Consider the following 21,497-nt stretch of genomic DNA (forward strand, 5'->3'; position numbering starts at 1 on the left):
ATGACGACAAATTTAGTTGTCACATGACAGTAAAGGCATTTATTCCTTAATTTAGAACGATTTGAAATAGTGTGTCAGGTTTTGTTAACCATACAAATAAACGGACAAATAATACAAAGAAAACTGGCACCTACATGAGCGATTGCATTGTTCTGGCATGATAATGGGATGCTTTGAATACGCCTAAACAAGTACATCAGGCTGTTTCTATCTCAAGTGATATTGTTTAACCTACAAGACATGTGCTTGCCATTTAAGAGTGTTGGCTCAGAGTTTAGACTTTGCAAAATGAGATTTGTGGGCCGCTTAGATTCCTGGACTGCCCGTACTTTAAGAATCATGTCAGGAAGCACTTTTAACAGCCAGCTAGCTGTGATGTGTGACCTCTGACTGTCTTCTGTAGGAGGGCTAATATGGGGGTCATTTAATTAACTCTTCATTAACAAAAGCAGAGTACTGTGTAGGTGTGTTTGAGTGACAGCTGGCAGAGAGAGCTCTGTCATGAAAAACTACGAGATCTTCATTTCATTATCTTGGTACCTGGGTTTGAATCGCATGGCTTTTCTGAGTGGGCCAAGGTGAACTGTAAATGAATGTCCATTCTGTTCAGACTGTTTCCTGTCCCGTGCAGTGACCCTAAAAGGCACATTGAGGGTGTGGTTAATTGAGATCTCTGCCAGCTTCCACCGTTTAACGAATCCCCAACAGAACGAACAACAGCAGTTATGGTGTGGCTCTCCCAGGGCAGTTCGAAGAAGCCGTCTTACACTTTGAATGCGAGTAGATGGTTTACCAAACCATGGCTGCATCTGCAAGCACCCTGCTCTGACTCTACATTTTTCCGGCCTTTGCCTGCAGAGTCAGATCTCCCAGTGTGGAGAAGAATTCCTCCATCTCCTTCTGCAGGAGGCGGTTGCGCGTCTCCGCATCCTCGTGGGCACGCTCTGCATTCCGCAACTTGATCTCCAGCATCTGGTGCTTCTTGCGCTCCTGGTCCAACTCCTCCTGCAGCTTCTCCACCTGGGTGCCCAGGGCAGTGACGGAGGCCTCCAGCCTGCAAACACAGCCCACCAGTAACCAATGGCTAGTGGCTCCTGCCCCTTAATGTTGTGGAGGGTTAATAGCAAGCCATTTTAAGGTGATAACATGATCCATTATGTGTTCCATACAGTGCTCTCCATGTTTGGGGCAATGACAAAATTTTTTTTTCATTTGAGTCTGAGTACTCCACAGTTTTAGATTTGTGGAGGGCACTGTATTTGCAGATGTGGATGATGCCACAGAGAAGACCTCCTTAATAAATAATAATAAAATAATAACATTAATTTATCCCATCATTCTTTTCTGAAAATGGGTAACTCCTAACTGGACCTGATATACAGATGCTCCTGGAATGATGGGACTGGAGCTGGCATTGGGAAAAAAACTACGGGGAACAGAATTGGAGTTGAATTTGAATTTCAGGGAGATTTAAGTTCCAACTCCAGTTCCATTTCCTGATTTGGACTGGAATTGATCAATGCATTGCGGAATGGCCCCAACCCTGGTCTGTATATTATGAATCTCAGAGCAGCCTGCCTTCGTTTCCTTTGCCTGACATGAAGTCTCCCTGACCTTAATTTGTGTTGGGGCCTGAAAGTGGCACACAGACCGCTCCCCATGCACACCTACTTCCTGATTCTGCTGCCATAGGCCACCCTCTGCTGCCTCAGTTCCTCCTTCAGCTCTGTCACTTTGCTCATCAGTGTCTGTGAGTTGCTATTGGGCTCCGCAGGCCTGGCGCCCTCGCTGCCGCCCTCGGTGCTGCAGATGCTCTCGGTAGAGGGACCCACGTCCCTGCAGCCATCCCCCGATTCCATTGGAACCTTCTCAGCCTGTCCTGGCAGCCCTTTCCCCGGCCCTACGTTGCTTTCCAAGTCAGGGTTGAATGATCGTTTTTGGCTGGGCTTGGATGCAGAATGGACATTCCAGGCCTCAGTAGCGACACTTGGCACGCTCAAGCTGCTGGGGGCCACATTGTCATAGGTAGACAGCCTGTGCAACGGCCCCAGATCCTTCATGTACCCCCCCGATGACGTGCGCTGGTGGCCTCGCCGCAACGGTAGTCCATTCATCAACCAGCTGCTACCTGACAGACTGGGGATATCTACAGAAGAGCCTCCCAGCTTCCCATGGGCCCGAAAGGGGCACTTAAAGGCGGGCAGAGACTTGGCCTGCTTGCTGGGGCTGATGCTAGCCTCTGCCTTCCCCTGAGGTGCCCGTATACATGATACGGTCGTGCTGGCATCCAGACAGGGGGCGCTGCTGCACAAGTCCTCTGTTGGGCAGGCAATCCTGCTTGTGGAAGAGAATTCCTCATCGGAGATCCAGCCCACCATGCCACGCTGGCTGTTGAGCGTGGTCTCCCTTGGATCAATAGGGGGCTCCACGTGGGCCACCGCAAACAGCCGATCGTGTTCTCTGATCAATACAGTCATCAGGTGCTGCACCTGGGAAGTGCCTGAAGGGGAAAAGCTGCATCAACACAGACTGTCCCTCACCACCTATCCATGTTCAGCCCAGAACCATATGTTACAGGTACATACAAAATTAATTGTTCAGCCTATCCACTACCAAAACATACTTTCCATTATCGTCACAGGGTCCTCCATTTTAGGCCTTAGAATATTGGGTCCAAACACTGTTGCCAGGTTCTGAACACTCATTTTATTTTCACTTGAATGTGACTGAACTTCATCGAGGAACCTGGAAAGAAAGTTATGCCACAGAAGTTAAATCAGTTCGTAATTACGCAGATTGACACAGCCGTGAAATAACCCAGCTTCAACACCAGGGGGAACTGCGCCGGTGGAACTTTTAAAGACGATTTAAAGGTCATGTCTAGATGCCTAGATGACAGCTCCCAGTTCAATTGTCGTTGAGGAAGTGCCAACTTTTTACAGAATTGCGAGTTTTTAAATGCCTTTAAACTTTAACTGCACCTAAGGCAACACTCATTTTCATACTGTTTCATAACTTTCACAGAATAAAGTTAAGCATTTTACTATATCAGTAAAGGGATAATACATTTACAATCACATCAAACCACCCTGCGCTACGCTCTGGGCAACTCCTCTAACTGTACAAATGTCTATGTATTATAGGGAATGTATTTTAATTACGGGGGCTTTTAACATACACGTACCTGGTCATATAAGGGTTAACCTCCCCCAGAGTGTCCTTGCTGTGGTAATCTTAAACTGCTTTAGTAATATATTCTGTATAAAACCAATGAAATTACCATTACTGGATCGATTGTGTGAGCTGAGTTGTCTGAATGTAAACTTGCCATTGCGGAGGCATTGCAAAGCAGCAGATTTGTAAGGGTTCCTAGTTGGTTACTAACACATTAAATTTTAGCTGGTCTTATTTGTAATGTAGTGATTAAATAGACAGGGGATCATTCTTTAAGTTTTAATCCAGCAGGTGAGCTTGCTGTGTTATTGTACCCGCTTGCTAAATTTAATAATGTAAGCTTTTAATGAAGGCCAGCTCTGTCAAGAAAGAGACAGAAAGGCTCTTGAGATGCCCAGATATTAAAGTACATCAGATACCTACCAGTTAGGGATTGTAAATGTAATTTGACTTTTTCTTTTATCTTTGTTGGTTGTGCACATGTGATTTATATTTGTTATCTTTATTATACAGACTTTAATGTTGTCAGGGTAAAAAGCTGTGACGTCTGAGGCTGTGATTAGCACCCTCTGATCTTTAAGTACCTTCAAATATGCAATGTCATGTGACTTACTTCTGAATAACAGAATGACAGTAACGGGTACAAAATGCTGATTGGTGTCAGGATTGAAACTCATAAGCTGGTTACCTTGTGCTTTGCGGGGACTGAAAAACTCTGCTTTGATGTTTATTACAGGACTGGGAAATGAGGTTACCTGCAGATGTATTTCAGGAGGTTGAAATTGACTTGGGGCAGGGTCTTCACCTGCTTTGCTAGCTCCTGTATCCCCTTGAAGGAAAGACAAAAATGATATTTTCAATGAGGATCTCCTTCCTGTAGGTCATGGCAGAAAGTGTAGCTTTTGTTTGGCAGGATATTATTTCACAACGGACCACCTTGCTAGCCACTTACATGTTCAGGTTTACGTCAGATTTATTTCTGTTCTTATTTTTCTCTGCCTACATAAGAATCCATGGCTAGAAATTCTGGGCCCCCTGCTTGGGTTGGCATTTTGGGTTGGTTCAATGGTAAACAGAATCTGCCAGGGGGGGAGGGGTGTAGTTGATTTTTCAGAGTGGGGGCTGTATTAAATGCTCCCCATATATGCCATAATACCCATGCTCCTCTGATGGGAACACTACAAACCTGACTCTTTGCTTCCTGGCTATATAGATACAACCCAGATGTCCTGCTTACAGTCCCCAGACTGGTGATACACACTGATTGTACACAGTCCGGGCTTTTCAATCTTGGTTGTGTCCGCTACATGCCCTGTTCTGCTCTGTCAGAGTCAGACACTAGAAAGAAATTGACAGGCAGACCTCCCCCCCCCAAGAACATGAAGATTACAAAGTTTGGAGATGCACATGCACAGAACCCTACTCACCATCTCCTCGTCTTTGGCCAGCATCTGAGCGCACGTGAGGAAGTCCTCGTATTTGGCGAAGGGGACTACAGGCTCAGGCAGCTCTCGCAGATATAGCTTTAGCAGAGATGCCACTGTGTGGACATCAGTGTTTCTGCAAGAACAGTTAAAAGCCGACAGAGTTCGAGCAAAGATACCAAATTGTGTGTTTCATGTTATTCTGGTGAGTACTGGTGCATCTAATTGTAATATTTGGCCTGTTAAGTACCCTGGGTAATAAATGCATACTTAATTTGCAAATAAAGTAGCCCTTGTGTGGACAGGATTCTGAAGGCCTTTGGAGTCAATGACAATGGTGCAGTTGTGTCAGATGGTCTGTGAACCTGTCAAAGTGGGGCTTGTCCCCGCAGTGGAACGAATCCTGCAGCTCCTTCACCAGATTGGCCTGGCCGGGCATGCGGAACAGCCCCTCCTCCCTCAGGCCGTGCTCCAGGATGAAGTCCACACACTGCTCCACCAGCAGAGGGGCCTGCCGCGGCCCAAAACGTCTCTCGTACAGCACTGTGTCCTCCAGCTGCTGGCCGAAGATTCCTGTGGAGACACATGTGCTTCAGGGTCTCACATGAAGGAGAACTTGAAACGAGTAGGACCCAGACCCCATTTGACCAGTTATTTTAACCTGAGTAGGACCTCCTCTTATACTAGTTATTTTTATCTAAGTAGGATCAAGACCCCCTTTTAACCAGTTATTTTTACTCTCTGGGTTTGAGATCTACACTGGAGGTCACACCCATTATCAGCTAGTGTCCCATATAGTGTGCAATGCATGATGTGTCATAATACACAATGTGTGCGTGTGCCTGTTGGGGTGGTTATACCTCCTCCAAAGGGGGCCCAGATGGCACGGCGGATGGCCTTCACCCAGTCCTCCATGTCAGTGTGAGAGATGGCCATGAGCAGCAAGGCCTCGTCGGTAGCTCCGCCTGCAGCACAGACCACATACATTTAGCAGCCTGCCCCGCTAACAGCACAGACCACATGTGATTTTCCGCCTGCCCCGCTAACAGCACAGACCACATGTGATTTTCCGCCTGCCCCGCTAACAGCACAGACCACATACGGTTTGCCTCCTGCCCCGCTAACAGCACAGACCACATACGGTTTGTCTCCTGCCCCGCTAACAGCACAGACCACATACGTTTAGTAGCCTGCCCTGCTAACAGCACAGGCTACGTATACATTTGCTGCCTGCTGCGATAACAGCACAGACCACATACAGTTAGTCACCTGTCCCGCTAACAGCACAGACCACATACGTTTAGCAGCCTGCCCTGGTAACATTCTTATGTTTATATGTATGTTTTAGCAGTTTAGAATAAAACATCCTGGTAACATTTGACCCAGCTCTCTGTAGACAGTTGAATTTCAGGTTCCTACATGTCATATTTGTAGTTAAAGTTCTTACAGATTAATAGGTTGGTAAGAGAGTGGCTGAGTGCATGCAGACCCTTTAGCAGTGCAGTATAAATTAATGCTATGCTGATATTTTGGGAGGGAAACCCATCTCTTTGGCAGGCTGCTTATCTTCTCTGCTTGCTTAGCACAAAGCTCTCTCTTCTAATGTAATAAGTACAAAATGGCATCACTGGCATTCCTTCCTTCCTTCATTAAACCCCTTTATCGTATTGATGGACTTCTGATTGGCTATTGGTTGAGCCACTGCAGACTTGGGGCTTTATCAAACTTTGCAGTCATTGGCTTAGTCAGCAGTGATATGGATGCAATGGACAGGCAGAGTGGCCACTCTGAGACTGGGGGGGTGTCCGCCTTCATTGTACAAATGGCATAGATTTAGTAATCTTCAGCAACTGGTCAGTGTGCAATGACGAGGCGAAACAGCGCACTGATGCCTGCACCTGCAGTTTGCAGAAACCCTTACGCTAGCTGTAAATGGAAGAATGTACATTATGGGGGTCTCTGAGCCAACCCTAACCCTTTAGTTAATTGGCCTTTTCACTAGCTCTTTGGTAAACTGCATAGCATGTCACATAATCAACTGCTGTATTAGGGCAGTGTTTCCCACCCATCGTCTGGGACTCCCAGACCGTCTGACAGGGAGCTGGGAGGGAGCAAAAACATGGACTGTCTTGAGGTCCTCGAGGACCGGATTGAGAAATAATCTATTAGCAGATGGTCAACATTACAAGAAATGCTTGAACTGGGAAGAGAGGTCAATAGCAGCTGTGACATTTCATCAGACGACAGTCTCTCCATCACGTGTTTTCATCCTTGTTAAATGCATAGTAGATTGAAGTGCTCCAGAGAGTGATTAATTGTTACTTTTAAAGGTTTTTTTGTCAGTCTTTTCCAGTGTCGAGTCCAGAAGAAAATCACTAAGGGTGTATCTGAAATGAGTGAGCAGGCACGATACCTGCCACAACATGGCAGTCATCCACTGATTGACTTCCTACCCTATTAATTTGAGGGTGCTATGATCATACAGAGAGCAATTCTGCTGACCAGTGTTGCTCAGGCACTTTCCCATTGATATTAGGCAACAAATTTCTATTTGAAAAATTAGAATCGGCAGTGGGCAACTATTCGCAATCATCCAGATCCATATGAGTTGCCCTTTGCCTCACCCAGTTGCTGGCAACATTGCTCAAAAATTTGCCGTGTTTCATCACCTTCAGACACCATTGTTATCGCAGGTCTGGTCTATTCTTATGCCTAGAGGTGATGGTAGACTGTTCCATGTTTCTCAGTACTGTGGTCATGTTTTAAATACATTGATTGGCGTAGCTGTCCCTTTGGTACACATGAGGAATATTTTTGTAAATACTTCCGAATTCCTCAGGATTCCCGGTAACAGAAGGCTGGAGTTGATCTTATAAAAGCAGGTACTGCAGTCGATTAGCACTCCAAAGGCCACAGGTTCGAGTTCCTGCTTCTGTCCCCTTATTTGGCTGTAGAACTGGACATTCACTTGGAATAAAAATAATATTATATATATATATATATATCATAATAGATATGCATCTGTCTGATATGCACCTTGTAGGCCTGTGAGAGCTAAGTAGAAGAACGTCTAGGATTACTTCAAGCTTATGGATCTGTGTGTTATCAGGGCTCTTTTCTTCCTGGCTTTGCTGCAGGCACCTTGGCGCACAATGCCGGGTTTTGGGGGATGTCCAATGTCCATTTAGCATTGTTTATTAGGCCCCATCTCGCAGATTTTTATGGGAAGGAGACTAATTGAATGCTTCGATCGTCTTAGTGCTCTAAAAAATTTAAATCCAGGAATTCTCAAGGTTTGGGTCCAAGGAGACACTCCGAGTGAAATGAATGACCTCTGTGATCGCAGTGGCCAGTGCCTCCAGTCGTTATTTTGTCCTTTTATAGAGTAAAGGATGCTGACTGGAGCATCGTGTCATTCGGTGTTTAATGGTACTTAGCAGGTGCCCCTGTGTGGGCTGCTTGAGAGAAGCGAAGGCTTCAGCTCCCCACCCTTTCTGACCTGGATTGTTTTAATATATGTCCAGCCATTGACATTAAAAGCCATGTTTTTATGCTCCAGTGAGCCAAGTCTCATTTCTGTTTGTATGATGAAATGGATACTGAGACTTGGCCTGGATTCTTTTTACCTTCTTTTACAAATGGAGATAATTTGTAACATGTTTCACTGTGGAGCTGAGCAGCGTAGGAACGTGCAAGTAAAGCTTGCAGAATGTGCTTTAAGGCAGCTGGAAATGCACAGCTGTTAGACCGGCTTACCTGGAATGATCTCAAATAGGTGGCGGCCTGGTTCCTCAGGATTGGCTGAGAGCTCTGTCACATGACTGCCCTGGAGCTGAATGCTGCCCTGTGGAAAGGAAGTAGTGAAGGTGATAAAATGTGTGGGACAGTAGTACAGCATGAACTCCACATGCTTCTGTGTGACAGATCTAAGGGAATCTTCATTGGCGATCTCAGATGCACTGTGCTTCTTTTGTGAAAGTGCAACAATACTTCTAATAGACAAAAGTAGCACCAACATAGCAAAATACATCATTAGTGCCCTCTGTGGTTGTATGTGTGAAGTGCTTTTAATGCTATTATGGAGGGGCTGGGCTGCTCCGTTGTGCTGCCTTGTTTGCATGCTGTACGCGTCTCTTGGCTCAGCTGTCAAGAGCTCATAAAGCTGAGAGTCCGGCTCCACCTAGCAAACCAGCCATCTGCTCATCCAGGCAAACCTACACTCAGAAGCTACCGGGGGAGCTGAAGCCTGGGGGGAAGTGGGCCGGCTGGGCAGCCATGACACCCCAGGTCCCGGCAACATTAGCTGTAATGGGCAAAACGTATCAGGAATTGCTGAGTCCTGTGCCGGAATGGCTTTGATGCAAAGCACACTGAGCAGATGTTCTGGGAATGCTGATTAGAAAGGCAGCTCCACCGTGCCCTGAATGTCCACTGCCAGCCCCAGGGCTGGGAGACTTCATATTTATTTATATGCAGCTCAGGGGTGTGGTCAGTGCTGCTTCATTAGCTATGTGAGCAGTCTTATACACACCCCTTCCCCCATATTTCACCATGGCAACAGGGTACTTGTATAGTGCAGACCCTGAGAGGGCCCTGGAGGAAGGTGAGGCTTTGGCACATCTTTTCTGAGGATCTCTGAGGGACTTTACATGTTGTTTAGACCAGAGGTGGAAAGTTCGGGTCGTGAAAGTACAAATCCAGACCAAGATTTTGTTCCAACCAACCAGTTGAGCATAATGAGTCACAGTCACAGAAAACTCAACTGGTTGGTTGGAACAAAATCTTGGTCTGGATTTGTAATTTCTGGACCCAAACTTTCCACCTCTAGTTTAGCCTCGCTGCTCTGCAGATGGCCCAGATACGTAGATAGATATACTTTAATACTCCCACTCGGGAATTTGTATGAGGAAGTGCCAGCATTCAGGTTTTCTGGGGCAGGAGTATTAAATATTGCCCGTGCTTCCTGCCATTGATAATCTATCTGCCTTGAATATCACCAGTGGCTGTTTTCCCCCACAGAGGTCAGGACACGGGGAATGCTAGAAGCTCACCTGCGGTTTGGTCTCCTCCTCATTCTTGTAGAAGCAGAGTCGGTCGGGCCATAACACGAACCAGCGGGGCTGCCAGTTCTTCATGATGCTGCGCTGCTTCTTGAGCCAGCCGGCCTTCAGAACCCTCTCCTGGAGGCTGGCGGGGCCGCGGGACATCTCCCCCATCACCATGCTCTTGGACCTGGCTGGAGACACACACACACACCACGACCTCAGTCTGCATCCCGCAAAGGCATTTGGCTGCCATGACAGGTAGGCGTGCCTTCCCTGCATCACTCTGCTCTACAGCCCATATTCAGGAATCCATTATTCTGTGCACCATGGCAGAAATACTCAAAATTCTCCTTTTAGATTTCAGTTTACCCATCCATTTTCAGTTTAAGGCCGTCCTGCCTATCAGGCCCCCTTAAAAAACTACATGCTCAGCTTGTGCTTTTAAGACTCCAGGCGTGTAAAAAGCGAGAGCGTACAGCGCTACAAAAGATGTCCCAAACAGAGCTTCTTCAGGGCACCAAAAGTCCTGCCAGGGATGAGCTATCAGACAGCATCACTCAGAACATTCGATAGCTGTTATGTCTAAGGACACAGAAGGAGACCTGTGATGGCTTTCCTGTTCCCCGTGCTCATGGCAGGTGAAGGCCTCTCTCCGGGGCTTCTCAGTTGTCCTTCTTTATTGCAGAGTCACGATTACCACTTATTCAGCCTGTGATGAACTGCCACCCTGACTGTTTACTATCTGAGATGAAATGTGGCGTGACTCAAAAGGTGCGGGTCTGACCAGCATTTATGCGGGAAAAATGAAGCATGAGCAGCCTGGTTACCCAGAAAAGCTGAGCGATTAATATACGTCAGTGAGATCGCTCACACGGGTGTTGATTGCATGGAGGACTTGTAGCTATTATCAGCCACGTCAAGCCATTTCTGTAATGCACAGCATTCAGGGGCTGTCAGGACTGTACACAGCAGGTGCCTGCTTTGGTGACCTGACGCTCCATGCACAGCTCAACGGTTTTCCGTTTTAGAGAAAAGATTTTGTTGTCGATGTTGAGAGTGAAAGAGGAACGTGAATAAAATGTGTGCGCAGCTCCCGCTGCTTCTAGAAGCATCTATGGTGGAAGAGAAGAATAAGCCTTTTGACATTTGCTGATGCCAGCTTAAAGTTGCAGAAAAATCTGCTTTTGCCACAAAGTCTACACCCTGTACTCAACTGCATAACTGAAGTCCACATTGATAAAGACCAGTCTGTCCGAGCTGGCTTCATGCAGTCCAGTGCACAGCACAGCAATTTCAGGGAGGCCAGCAGCTTTTTCCCTTGTCCTCTGGATGCAGCCGTCACTTTCTGGTCCAGCCTCTACATTTCATACATTTCATCTCTACAAACACTTCTTTAATACATATTCCCACATTTGTACACAGCTCAGAGCCAACAATGCAGAAAACAGAATCCTGTCTTTGCAGCTGTAATGCAGTGTAGAGATTTGCTCTAAACTCAGACTCACATTGTGCCACTGCAATATTCTCAGCCAGGCAGAATCACAATGCCAGTCAAGGGTTTCAGGTAGGACACCTCTGTTAGGGCTGGTTAGCGGTTTTGCTAAAGCAATGATCTTTCTCTCCAGGACAGGTTTTTGGGGTGAGACCCTCTGTGAGAGACCCACCCACTGACACACCCATCTGTGTGCCTCTGATGGAAACGTGGATTACGGCACATGGATTTCATATTCTTACTAGCCCTGTTCTGGGGAAAAATGGTGTGGCAGGTATGGAATTTCAATTAAAATGCAAGTCCATATTCATCAGTATAATCTGCCAGAAGTCCATTAAAACAGAAAATAATCCTTTCAATAGGTAGAACTAGGGATCATAGACAGTAAGACTGCCCTCCCTTGGCACTGAGGTATTGATGAGACCTTAGACACATGCATCATGCAGGGGTGTCTCGCAAAGAAGTCACGCACCGCAATATGAATGATTCAGGATGACACGTGGAATCGCATGCAGACTGCTGTCACACTGCAAATATCATGCGTATGCAGTGGATGATGCCTGAAGCGACGTTGAGAGTGCCGGCAGCCCCCGGCCCCCGGGGGGGTGACCTCTCTGAGCGCTTACCTCTCCGGGTCTGCCTGATCCGGGGGCTCAGCATCGCTCCCTCACAGTGCGGCCCCGCACGCCGCCATCCCGTCTCGCTGCCCTCCGCTCGTTCGCCGCTCTGCCTGTGCGCCGCCGGCCCAGCCCTGCAGGCCCCGCCTCCCCGGCCCCGCAGGCCCCCCCTCTGCTGCATTATTCATCTCCCCACAGCTGAGCCCCTGCGCTCTCAGGCAGGCATTCAATGCAGGGTGACCACCATCCATAACTCAGGGGAACGGAGCCACTTCTGCCTTCTCCCTCAGCTCTCCCCCCTCCCCCCCTTCTTAATTGACCCTGCATATCTGTGTCCCTGTGTGTGTCCTCTCCCTCCCTCTCTCCCATTCGTCTCTCTCTCTATCAAAGCAGCCATCGGCCCTTCCCTCCCTGGCCCCCTTCCTGTGTATCGCTAGTACAGCCACTGTATCAGCAATGTCAGCAGTCTGACTGGTCTGGAGCTGCATTCCATCCCTGCATCCATCCATCTATCCATCCTTTACCCGTTTATCCTGGTCAGGGTCACACAGGGTGGGGGGAGGGGGGATCTCTGGACTCTAGTAGCTTCATTTCATTCAACCTAATTATGCACTAGCTAATCATTTACTCGTCACTCTCGCTGTTCCCCACATCACATCCAATTAAAAAAAATGTTTATAGCAAATTCTTAGCTGTTTCCTAAAACATCATTAACACAATATTAGCGCATGTTTAGTGACCGGTGGCTGACGTTTAGTCGTGCTGCTGGTGCGCCGCTTAATGCTGATCACCAATGCTGTCACATGGTGGTAACAGGAGAAAGAATGACACTGAGCGTGAATAACGGCGTGAGAGCGGCGTGTGCTGGTACCTGGGGGGTTGTGCTGTCTCCCTCCCATCAGGCTCCTGGAACGGTTCATCACGCTGCTCGGTGCCTGTCCGGTGCATCAGAACATCAGGGGGTGCACGGAGGAAAGATGGAGTGAAACTGGTGAAAGGAAAAGCAGAAGTGTGTGCATGCTCTGGACCGGAGAGGGTCCAGTCTAAGGAATCGTGTGCGACGCCGCCACATGGACTGCCAGGCGCGCCGAGGCCGAAGGCAACCTCTCCGTTAAGCCAGTCCAGGGGCAGCGTGGCCACGCGTGTAGGCGCTGTGTCCCTTTCTCGGAAAACTTCCCCCGGTGGTGACGCCAAAATGACCGCTTCCCTTAGAGAAGCTGAACACAGAGGCCAGAGCCCATCCCAGATTTCAGACCAAGAAAATACCAGGAACTGAAAGGCGGCAACACAGAAGTGAAAACGGCCTGGCCTTCCCCAAACGGCCACTGGCCAATAGCTCACAGAAACACCAGTCCTAAATAAGAGATAATTCTGGGTACCCTTTTATTAAGAGACTTCTTAATAAATGACATCACATTGCTCTGAAAGTAAATGTCCCTTTGTAACAGAAGGGGTCTTGGCCATTTTGGTGGACTTACATGAGGCCGAACACACGCATCCACATGATGAGCTACGGTGACCACAGCCACAGAATAAACCGTGTATTACTGACTGGCCCCGAAGCCGTAGTCATGGTGTTACACGACTAGGCTGTGAGGTACAGTTTAATTCACTAATGGGAGTAATTAGATGGATGGTTGGCAGGCAGGCAGACGGCTGTGACAGTTTGTAAGGAGGGGAATGAACCAGACAGTGTGGAGGGGCTTAGCTTGCTGGCACCGGACCATCCCTGTCCCACAGGGACCAGTGCAGGAATACACCAGTGTAGATGGGGGCCATTCGGCAGGTCCAGTGCATGATGGTGGCGGGGTTGCGTAAGCTCACAAACAGATCACTGGCTGGGACGAAATCTCAACCATCAGCTGCCAGTAAAGATTTGGCAAGATCTGGCCTGATGCCACAGGATCTCCTCACAGCCGCGTTACTGGCTGCAGTTTGTGGCTGTGACTCGCCTTTAGAGGACCGTTTCCCAATCAGGTCCTCAGAGAGCTTGGAGGGAGCAAAAACATGGACCGACTGTGGGTCCCCAAGGACAAACAAACTGCAAAGACCCTAGGGCTATGTAAGGTTCAGACTTACAGCTTATTGGTCAGCTGTGACAAATGGTTGATCAGCCCATGGAGGTAATCGTGGAATTTCCACATTACTAAAATATTAAAAGGGAACACTCCGCATTTAATTATGAAATGGTTAAGTATGGTGAAATACAGCTGTACCATATGACAGACAGAATGCTGTTGCTTGTTAGTCAGACACTATTTTATTTCAAAGGTTTACAGTGGAAAAAACAGCACAGTCAAACTTAGCAGGTCGTTGTTTCATACACAAAATGCTTAAAATATTTTTGAAATATTTAAAATCACTAACAATTGTTAAAAAATAATATTTTTTTCCTAAAATAAACACTTTTTAATGACTTTCTTAAAAGAACACAATTTAATGCCGGGCAACTAAAATGTCAAAATGATACACTAGATGTAGGTAAAGTGTGTGTATGGGTTTGGGGAGCGTGGTCCGGTCCGTGTGTGTGGATGGATGGGCAGGTACCACCTGACTTGTGAAAAGTTTCATCCTAAATGTTCACCGAGGACAGGCGCCACTGATGCCTATGCAGCCGCCCGCTTATCAGGTAGGAGATGACCGATGCCCAGCGCTGCCTCGGTGGGCGCTGTGGGTGAGGTGGGTGTTTGAAATAAGTAGAGGTGCCCATGGAGAGGGTCTGGAACTGTTCCTTCAGCAGCCAGGTCTCCCACAGGCCAGTGAGGAAGTTCATGACTGACAGAGCCAGCACCCAGATTTCTGCGCCCGCCACGGTCCCCTCCGTGGCCAACGGTACATCGGTAAACCTACGCCAGAGGTAACGGGCAGCCGCAAGGAGGAAGAGTGTGTGAGCCACAGCCATAGCCAGGAGGAAGAGGACGAAGAGGCGCCGGTTGTCCCTGCCCACGCAGCGGTTGAGGAACAGGCAGTGGTGGTCATATTCCAGGATGCACATGCCACACAGCTTGCAGTGTTTGGAACCATCCGGCTGGAACATCTGTGACACAGGAGCCGCCAATGAGGAGCCTCGTGGGGATCCCAAAGAATTAGCACTGGCTCTTTGCATTTAAGCCAAATAGCTTCAAAAGTGCCACAATGACAGGGACTCGCTACGCTAATCAGTTGCACTTGGGTAGCACTGACTCATGGGAGTTTTATTTATACAAAAATGTTCTGAGGGCAGAATGAAAAATGATTGGTTCAGAGGGATAATCAGATTGTAGAGGTGGTGGATCCAAGCAAATAGACGAGGCGGGACCAAGACATCTGATTGGTTGGTCCTGTCTCCTCTAATTGCCTGGACTTTGAATGGTTGTATCTCTGAACCAATCATTTTAGTTCTGCCCTCAGAACATTTTTGTATAAATAAAACTCCATGAGCATGGCGCTGCTGGCTCTCAGCCATCCGAGGAAGGTCTGCTGCGACACCCGCGCCTGCATTGCCCCCCGTACCTCACAGTAGATGCAGAACCTGCTCAGGCTTTCATTGGTCTCCACCAGGTCGGTCACCCTGGAGAACCGGGGATCGGCCTCTGCCTGCCGCACGTGGCCAGGGTCCTTGATGAGGAGTCTGTGAAAAAGCCACAGCACAGCTGAGAACTGGACGATGGACGTGTGGAGGAGCAGATCCGAAGAGCTGATGCGTGGGATGTCGTCAAGGAACCATGTGACTCAAGAAGGCAAGAGAGCGGGTAAATGAGGGCCGTTATGACAAAGGATATTAGGCCTGATCTTTCCAAAGAAGCAGAGCAGTGAGTGGAACATACCAGCTGCCAGAGTACCCAGGTAGACAGGGTTAGGAGACCTGGAATAGACCAGAAACAGACTCAACAGCAGCACCAGCGTGTTTCTGCCCTTTTGCGTCAGTCGGCTCAGCAGAAGGCAGGTTTTCCAGAGAATGGGGTCACAGTTGCCCCTGCCATCCAGAACTACAAGATGGCGAACAGGGCCCTAGGCTGAACAGGCAGCTTAAATCCACATACATTTTCATCAGCATTGCTCATATGAGCATGGACTTAGTGTAACTCACCTCTGGTAGCTGCTCATCCTGTGATACTGGGTGAAGATGCACTTAGCCAGCCAGGGGAAGAGCAAAACACAGACAAGACCCCCATAGACTCCAAGTGCTACAGCTACCAGGAAGATGGCACCTCCACCAAGAGTGGGGAACAGCAGTGCCCAGTAGTACATGCCTGAACACAGGAGATGACAACAGGCTTACTGGACAGTAGCTCATGTGCTCATCGTTGATAGGGTGCTGCAGACATGAGGCACTCATGCATGACATGAAGGACAAGCTGGAGAAACTGCCGTGAAGTGAAACAGTACGCCACTTTAAGTAGGTGTATTCTGCCCTCTTGTGTTAATCAGAAGGTACCGCAGATGTCAAAATGTTTCTTTTTCTTAGAGTATTTCAAAGGCTCCCCTAACGCAGTTTTTCCATTTTTAAACTGAAAGACAAAATCAACATTTTAAACAGGTAGTTACCACGCGACTCCTTGGGTTTGTGATTTGGGGGCTTGTTGATTAACTTCGTAAAAAGTTCAGTGAGCTGCTGGTGTCTGCGGCGAAACAGAAGAACACAACATTGTACAGTGGGCATCAACACAGCACGTGTGGGCATGCTCACCACCTGCGTTGTGTGGGATGTGCTGGCGTACGTACCTGAAGGTGTCTCCCCGTCTGCTCAGGTCCACAGGAGTCAGCCGGTTGTTGTCCTGCAGGTGTAACACATGCAGTCCGGCTTCCTGCAAAAGCAGCCAGCTCACTTCAATGGCCCCCCTCTCCGCAGCCACGTGCAGCGCCGTCGCCCCCTGGTGGTCGGCAGCGTCCACAGCACACCGCTACCCACAAATCACAGAACGGAGATATTTACTGCTGTACGCATAGCATTACAGTCTCGGGGCTCAACCTGCCATACAAAAGGTCATGCAGAACCCACAAGCTGAAAGATTACAGAGCATACATGTTTACTTTGCACATCTGCAGATACGGCATAAATCGACTAAGTTAATATGAAACAAGAATGAGTGCCACTCTGACATCATTAAGGGCCAGATCCTGCAAGTACTTGGGCATCCAAGTCAGGCAGGGACTCACATTATTCCGCAGCAAATACTTGACCATGTCCGTGTTCCCCATTGAGGCTGCCAGGTGCAGAGGTGTTAGCTTGAAGTTATCAGTGTCGGAAAACCTGAACATCTCCCTCTCCCACAGGTACTGGGCAGCCAGCCTGCAAGGACAGTCAGAAGGATGTGGCAAAGGAAGGATGTGGGATCTGAAATGGAGGACAGTGAAGGGAGTCCATCCAAGCCAAGAGTGACTTACACGTTTCCCCCAGAGACTGCGTAGTGCAGGGCAGTTTTTCCCTGGAGATCAGTGATGCGTAGGTCCGCCCCATGCTGCAGCATTTGATGCATGATGTGGACATTACCTTGTCTAGAAAGGCAGCAGATATGAGTGACTGTGTAGCTTTTAGTGAGGTTACGGCTTATTCATGCATTGCCATTCGCTTCACCCTGAGGTTTTCTGACATATAGAGGATGCTATGATGACTCTCAAATCCTGCGTTAGAACTCACCTGCTGGCGAAGTGGAAGGCCGTTTGTCCTGCGTCGCATGTGGCGTTGCAGTCGGCCCCATGGCTCAGGAGGAGGTCCGCCAGCGGCCTGCTCCCCTGGAGAGCGGCAAAGTGCAGGGGAGTGAACCCCCCCCAGCCTGGCCCAACAGACAGACAGCAGATACCTCCCATCAGAAGGCTCCAAAAAAAACTGACCAAAGCTTCTGAAGCAGTTAAAGACCACAGAGACCAGACAGCCATGGTAAAAAAAACGCTTAGCTGACCCTAAACAAAGGGGTAAGTGATACATGGCATGGTGAGGAAGTCGATCTGTGTTTGGGCCAGAGGCTATGATGGATTTCACTGCGTCAGAGGTCAGTGAAGCTGTTCTTGGGACAGGATTGAAAGGAACCTGATCATCTAGGGCAGGGGTGGCCAATCTTATCCGCAAAGGGCCGGTGTGTATGCAGGTTTTTGGGATAACCTGTAGGTCAGCTGTTCAAACCCAGGTGTGAGGACTCTTCAGCCAATCAGTCCTCTAATTTGTAATCTAATTAGGAAGTTACAGCGAAAACCCGCACACACAGCGGCCCTTTGCGGATAAGATTGGCCACCTCTGATCTAGGGGAACATCAGAAATCGGACTTGAAAACACAGACCCTGGCCTTCCATGGATGGGGACTGCTGTCACTTCCAGATGGCAGTCAACCTTCAAACCCTTTTCAAGTAATGAATAATGGATGCATATAAGAAAGGGAAACGGAAATGGCTTTTGTGTGGTGTGACTGTCCTATCGATCCAAAAACAGTGGGTATTCACCGCCTGTGTATTTAGGAAATAATCATTACGGTTTCATATATCAGAAGAAGAATACAGCAATTATATAAAAGGACATGGCATTGTACCTCAGGCTGGAGAATAAAGCGCAGATACAGCCGTGGAAAAAAATCAAGAGACCACAGCACAATTTTTTTTCACGAATTTCTCTATTTATGGGTATGAATCTGCAAATTATATATATATATATATATATATATATATATATATATATATATATATATATATATATATATTGCAAACTACAGTCTGGCTATTCTTTCTTTCTCATCGATGAAGGGCTTCTTCCTTGCTTTATTGGACTTTTGTCCTGCTTCTAGGAGCCTGATATGAACTCTCCTAGCAGTGCACTTCACACCTGCACCTAATGTTTTCCATTCCTTTTGAAGGTCACTTGATGTCATCCTCCGATTCATGAGTCACTGTCAGATAAGTTAACTGTCATCTCTGGCATTAGAAAGTCGCTTCCAGCCCTTTACATGGCTGGTTTCTGGTCGTTGCCAGCGTCTCCTGCTTCACTTCGTTCTTGTATACTACTTTCTTAGAAATTTAGAATCTGGAAGCAACCTGCTGCTCAGCATAGCCTTCTGCCAGCAGAACCACAATTAACCCAGGATTAAAAAAATGCAGATTTGTTTCAAATTATACAGAGTGGTCTCAATTTTTTTCCGCGGGAGTACTGGGTATTTGTATGTGGGCGCTACCAAGTTGTATTTTTTCCTACTCAAGAGAGCAAGATTGCATATATAGCCAAGAGCGTAAGAGAAACATACCACAGACTAAGGCATTACTTTGGGTTGAGCACGGGGCGTTGAGGGCTCCACCCATTTAAGGGGGTTCAGGGGGTTTGTATTGACTGGTTTTGATTACTGGGGGGGGAGTTACGACCCCCCATCCCCCCCCATAATTTACGCCCATGCCACAGACAGAGAAAACGGAAACTTTTTCTTAATTAAAGGATCCTCCAGATATTCACATGACTCCCAGTTACCAGTTCATTTAGAATAAACACCAGAAACTATGAGAGGTAGCGCCCATCTGATAAATCATAACAGAGCATTAGCGTCAAGTTTCAAGCTTCAACGGGACGGGTCATTCGGCGGATCGGACAAACAGCAGGACAAGATAATAAAAATGCAATATAGGAATAAGTAGAGCTAATAATAAATAATTGGATATGTGGATGAGGTAGCTATGTGGAATGCGCAGATTTACAATAATATAGTATATAATGTTAATAAAGTGCAGGCAGTGAACTAACAATGTGGGAGCGTACAATGTGGGAGCGTGCAATGTAGTGGGTGGATAGATGCCGGTCGCTGGCAGCGGCAGCCAGGAACTGAGAGCACTGAGCATTAGAAGTCCTCACCTGTTTGCCTGACAGCTCCACGATCACGATTTAGATGCCGGGCACACTGCTCTGTGTCGCCTTTCTGGATAGCTTCAAATATGTCACCTACTTCCACGCTGTTACCTGCCGCGACGGGGGAAATCTTCATGATTTAAGGGTATTTTTATCCAATGAACAGGAATTGCTTGGGTGAAATATGAAGACACTAATTTCTTGCATTCCTTCCCGCCCATCTGCTAGGTCGCATGCTGATATGTTTGCACTGGAAAACGTGCCTTTCACACTCGCCACTGACTCCGTAATATCTCGCGCAGACAACGTCGCAGTCACGTGGCGTGCTAAATTGGCATAAGCTCCTCCTTCTGTTCAGGGTTGCCATGTTGTGGATGCGTGGAACCTATGTCTTATGTGTGGTGTAGGTTTGACCGTTTATTGGAAAAACCACGCCAAAAGACCGTATACGCTATTCATAAAGCACCTGCTGTGCAGAGGTAGAAAGTTAAGGTTCAGAAAGTACAAATCCAGACCAAGGTTTTCTTTCAACCAACCAGTTGAACATAAAGTGTCAAAGTTACTTAACTGATTGGTTGAAACAAAACCTTCCACATCTACTGTTGTGACCTTTCTGGATAATTAAATGCCGCGTTGTCAAAGCTGACAGGATCTGAAGATTAAAATTTGACACCTTTAGCGTCGAAGCGTGCCTTCGTTTCCTGTTCGAGTACCTGGCAAACCATTAAACAGTTAATTATATAGGCAAACAGCCCTGTTTCACTGCAAGTAAAATAAGACAATATTATAACGATATCCATTTTACAACCGTTTATTCTGAACAAAGCTGCGGAGCGGGTCCAAGACTAGCACCCATGTCAAACACAAGGCAGAGATGGACGAGATGTCAAATAACATTTAATGCTAAAATTATGGAATTCATATTGTAGATGGGTACTTAATGCCAACCACACCCTCTAAATGCACGAATGATTCATCCTTTGTGTATGAGTGTAACAGATGTTAGAGAATGATCAATTTCACCTAAAGTCCTGCTTTTATATAGTTTTATGTAAGGGAGGGTTTCGTGTTGGCCGTCATTTTCTTTTGGAAATGAAAGTGACAGAGACTAGCTGTCACCCCAGATGTGCTGTACATGTGTCTTTTCAATGTTCATTATTCAGGTATGTGAACTCTCTTCTATTTTGTCTATGACATTTATTTATGTTGACATGATGTTTATGTAATTTAAGGGTATTTGTATGTAGCTTGTTACTATTGCTGGTTGGTCGATCGAAGCCTGGCGCACTCTGCAGTGCCCCCTGGTGGGAGCGACATATATTTGCGATTTCTGCTGGTTAGTTCGCATTTCAGGGGTCGTACATGGGGGTTAGTATTAAATTTAGAATTTAGAATTAAGTGATCAGTGGTCATTGTCAACACACCACAGCACACAGTGCGCAACAATGAAATGTGACCTCTGCATTTGACCCATATGTGACAGGGGGCAGCTAATTCAGCGCCCGGGGAGTAGTGCTTGGGGACGGTACCTTGCTCAGGGTACCTCAGTGGTGACTTGCTGGTGGGGGATTCGAACCTGCAATCTTTCAATTCTACCCTAACCATCAAGCCACCACTGCCCTAAAAAAAAAAAAGCTATCTCCCTCATATGAGGTCGATGTGATAATATACGGTTTTTTGAGTAATGAAGCAGGAACGCTGTAATTCTGTGTAATTAACAAGTACAAAATAATAATAACAATAAAACAAGGCGTTATAGTTTTGCTTGTACGTTTTTTACATGATCGACAGTTTGTGCAATTTTCACTTTATTACTTTAAACTGACGGAACTCGTTTAATTAACTCAAGTATCCAACGTAGAACCGAGACAAGACAGGTGTCAATACGGACCAGACTGTTCCACCCCCATAATACATTTTCTAAACACACATGCTCCCGTACGTGCT

The 21,497-nt window shown here is 47.3% G+C and overlaps 2 protein-coding genes across 7 annotated transcripts; both read right to left on the reverse strand.

The window, feature by feature from the left end:
- Positions 1–11: 11 nt before the first annotated feature.
- On the reverse strand, positions 12–12,946 carry arhgap22a (Rho GTPase activating protein 22a). 4 transcript variants are annotated; one of them, XR_002839778.2, is made up of 11 exons: positions 12,624–12,946; positions 9,650–9,834; positions 8,355–8,442; positions 5,459–5,563; positions 4,964–5,171; positions 4,602–4,734; positions 3,930–4,003; positions 2,624–2,745; positions 1,672–2,500; positions 768–1,054; positions 12–636 (listed from the first exon to the last, which is right to left on the reverse strand). XR_002839778.2 is itself a non-coding variant. In XM_023824155.2 (10 exons), exons 1-10 carry the CDS (start codon positions 12,670–12,672, stop codon positions 832–834), a joined length of 2,016 nt encoding a protein of 671 aa, XP_023679923.2. In that variant the 5' UTR covers positions 12,673–12,946; the 3' UTR covers positions 12–831. The 4 variants fall into 4 exon arrangements, 3 of the variants coding, with proteins under 3 accessions (XP_023679923.2, XP_023679924.2, XP_023679927.2); XM_023824155.2 differs by having other exon boundaries at positions 12–1,054; XM_023824156.2 differs by lacking the exon at positions 12,624–12,946 and adding an exon at positions 11,762–11,862 and having other exon boundaries at positions 12–1,054.
- A 1,047-nt stretch (positions 12,947–13,993) lies between these two features.
- Positions 13,994–19,868, reverse strand: LOC111850328 (palmitoyltransferase ZDHHC13). Of its 3 annotated transcripts, none has more exons than XM_023824096.2 (10): positions 19,557–19,868; positions 17,373–17,508; positions 17,120–17,230; positions 16,892–17,024; positions 16,457–16,539; positions 16,280–16,353; positions 15,822–15,984; positions 15,514–15,596; positions 15,245–15,435; positions 13,994–14,789 (listed from the first exon to the last, which is right to left on the reverse strand). In XM_023824096.2, the coding sequence occupies exons 1-10, from the start codon at positions 19,684–19,686 to the stop codon at positions 14,325–14,327; spliced, it is 1,569 nt and encodes a 522-aa protein (XP_023679864.1). In that variant the 5' UTR covers positions 19,687–19,868; the 3' UTR covers positions 13,994–14,324. The 3 variants fall into 3 exon arrangements, with proteins under 3 accessions (XP_023679864.1, XP_023679863.1, XP_023679865.1); XM_023824095.2 differs by having other exon boundaries at positions 16,457–16,635; XM_023824097.1 differs by having other exon boundaries at positions 16,457–16,635; positions 17,373–17,467; positions 19,557–19,680.
- Positions 19,869–21,497: the final 1,629 nt, after the last annotated feature.

Source organism: Paramormyrops kingsleyae, chromosome 3 (assembly GCF_048594095.1).
Source record: "Paramormyrops kingsleyae isolate MSU_618 chromosome 3, PKINGS_0.4, whole genome shotgun sequence".
Lineage (NCBI taxonomy): Eukaryota > Metazoa > Chordata > Actinopteri > Osteoglossiformes > Mormyridae > Paramormyrops > Paramormyrops kingsleyae.

Excerpts from the sequence above, each read along its gene's own strand:
- arhgap22a (XM_023824155.2), bottom strand. The coding sequence starts at position 12,672 with ATGAACCGTTCCAGGAGCCTGATGGGAGGGAGACAGCACAACCCCCCA. Across the intron at positions 4,735-4,963 it reads GACAAGCCCCACTTTGACAG|AAACACTGATGTCCACACAG; the intron begins GTTCACAGACCA and ends CTGTTCTTGCAG. Across the intron at positions 4,004-4,601 it reads TGGCCAAAGACGAGGAGATG|GGGATACAGGAGCTAGCAAA; the intron begins GTGAGTAGGGTT and ends CTTTCCTTCAAG.
- LOC111850328 (XM_023824095.2), bottom strand. The coding sequence starts at position 19,686 with ATGAAGATTTCCCCCGTCGCGGCAGGTAACAGCGTGGAAGTAGGTGAC. Across the intron at positions 15,985-16,279 it reads CAAACCCAAGGAGTCGCGTG|GCATGTACTACTGGGCACTG; the intron begins GTAACTACCTGT and ends TCCTGTGTTCAG. Across the intron at positions 14,790-15,244 it reads GGTTCTGCATCTACTGTGAG|ATGTTCCAGCCGGATGGTTC; the intron begins GTACGGGGGGCA and ends CCTGTGTCACAG.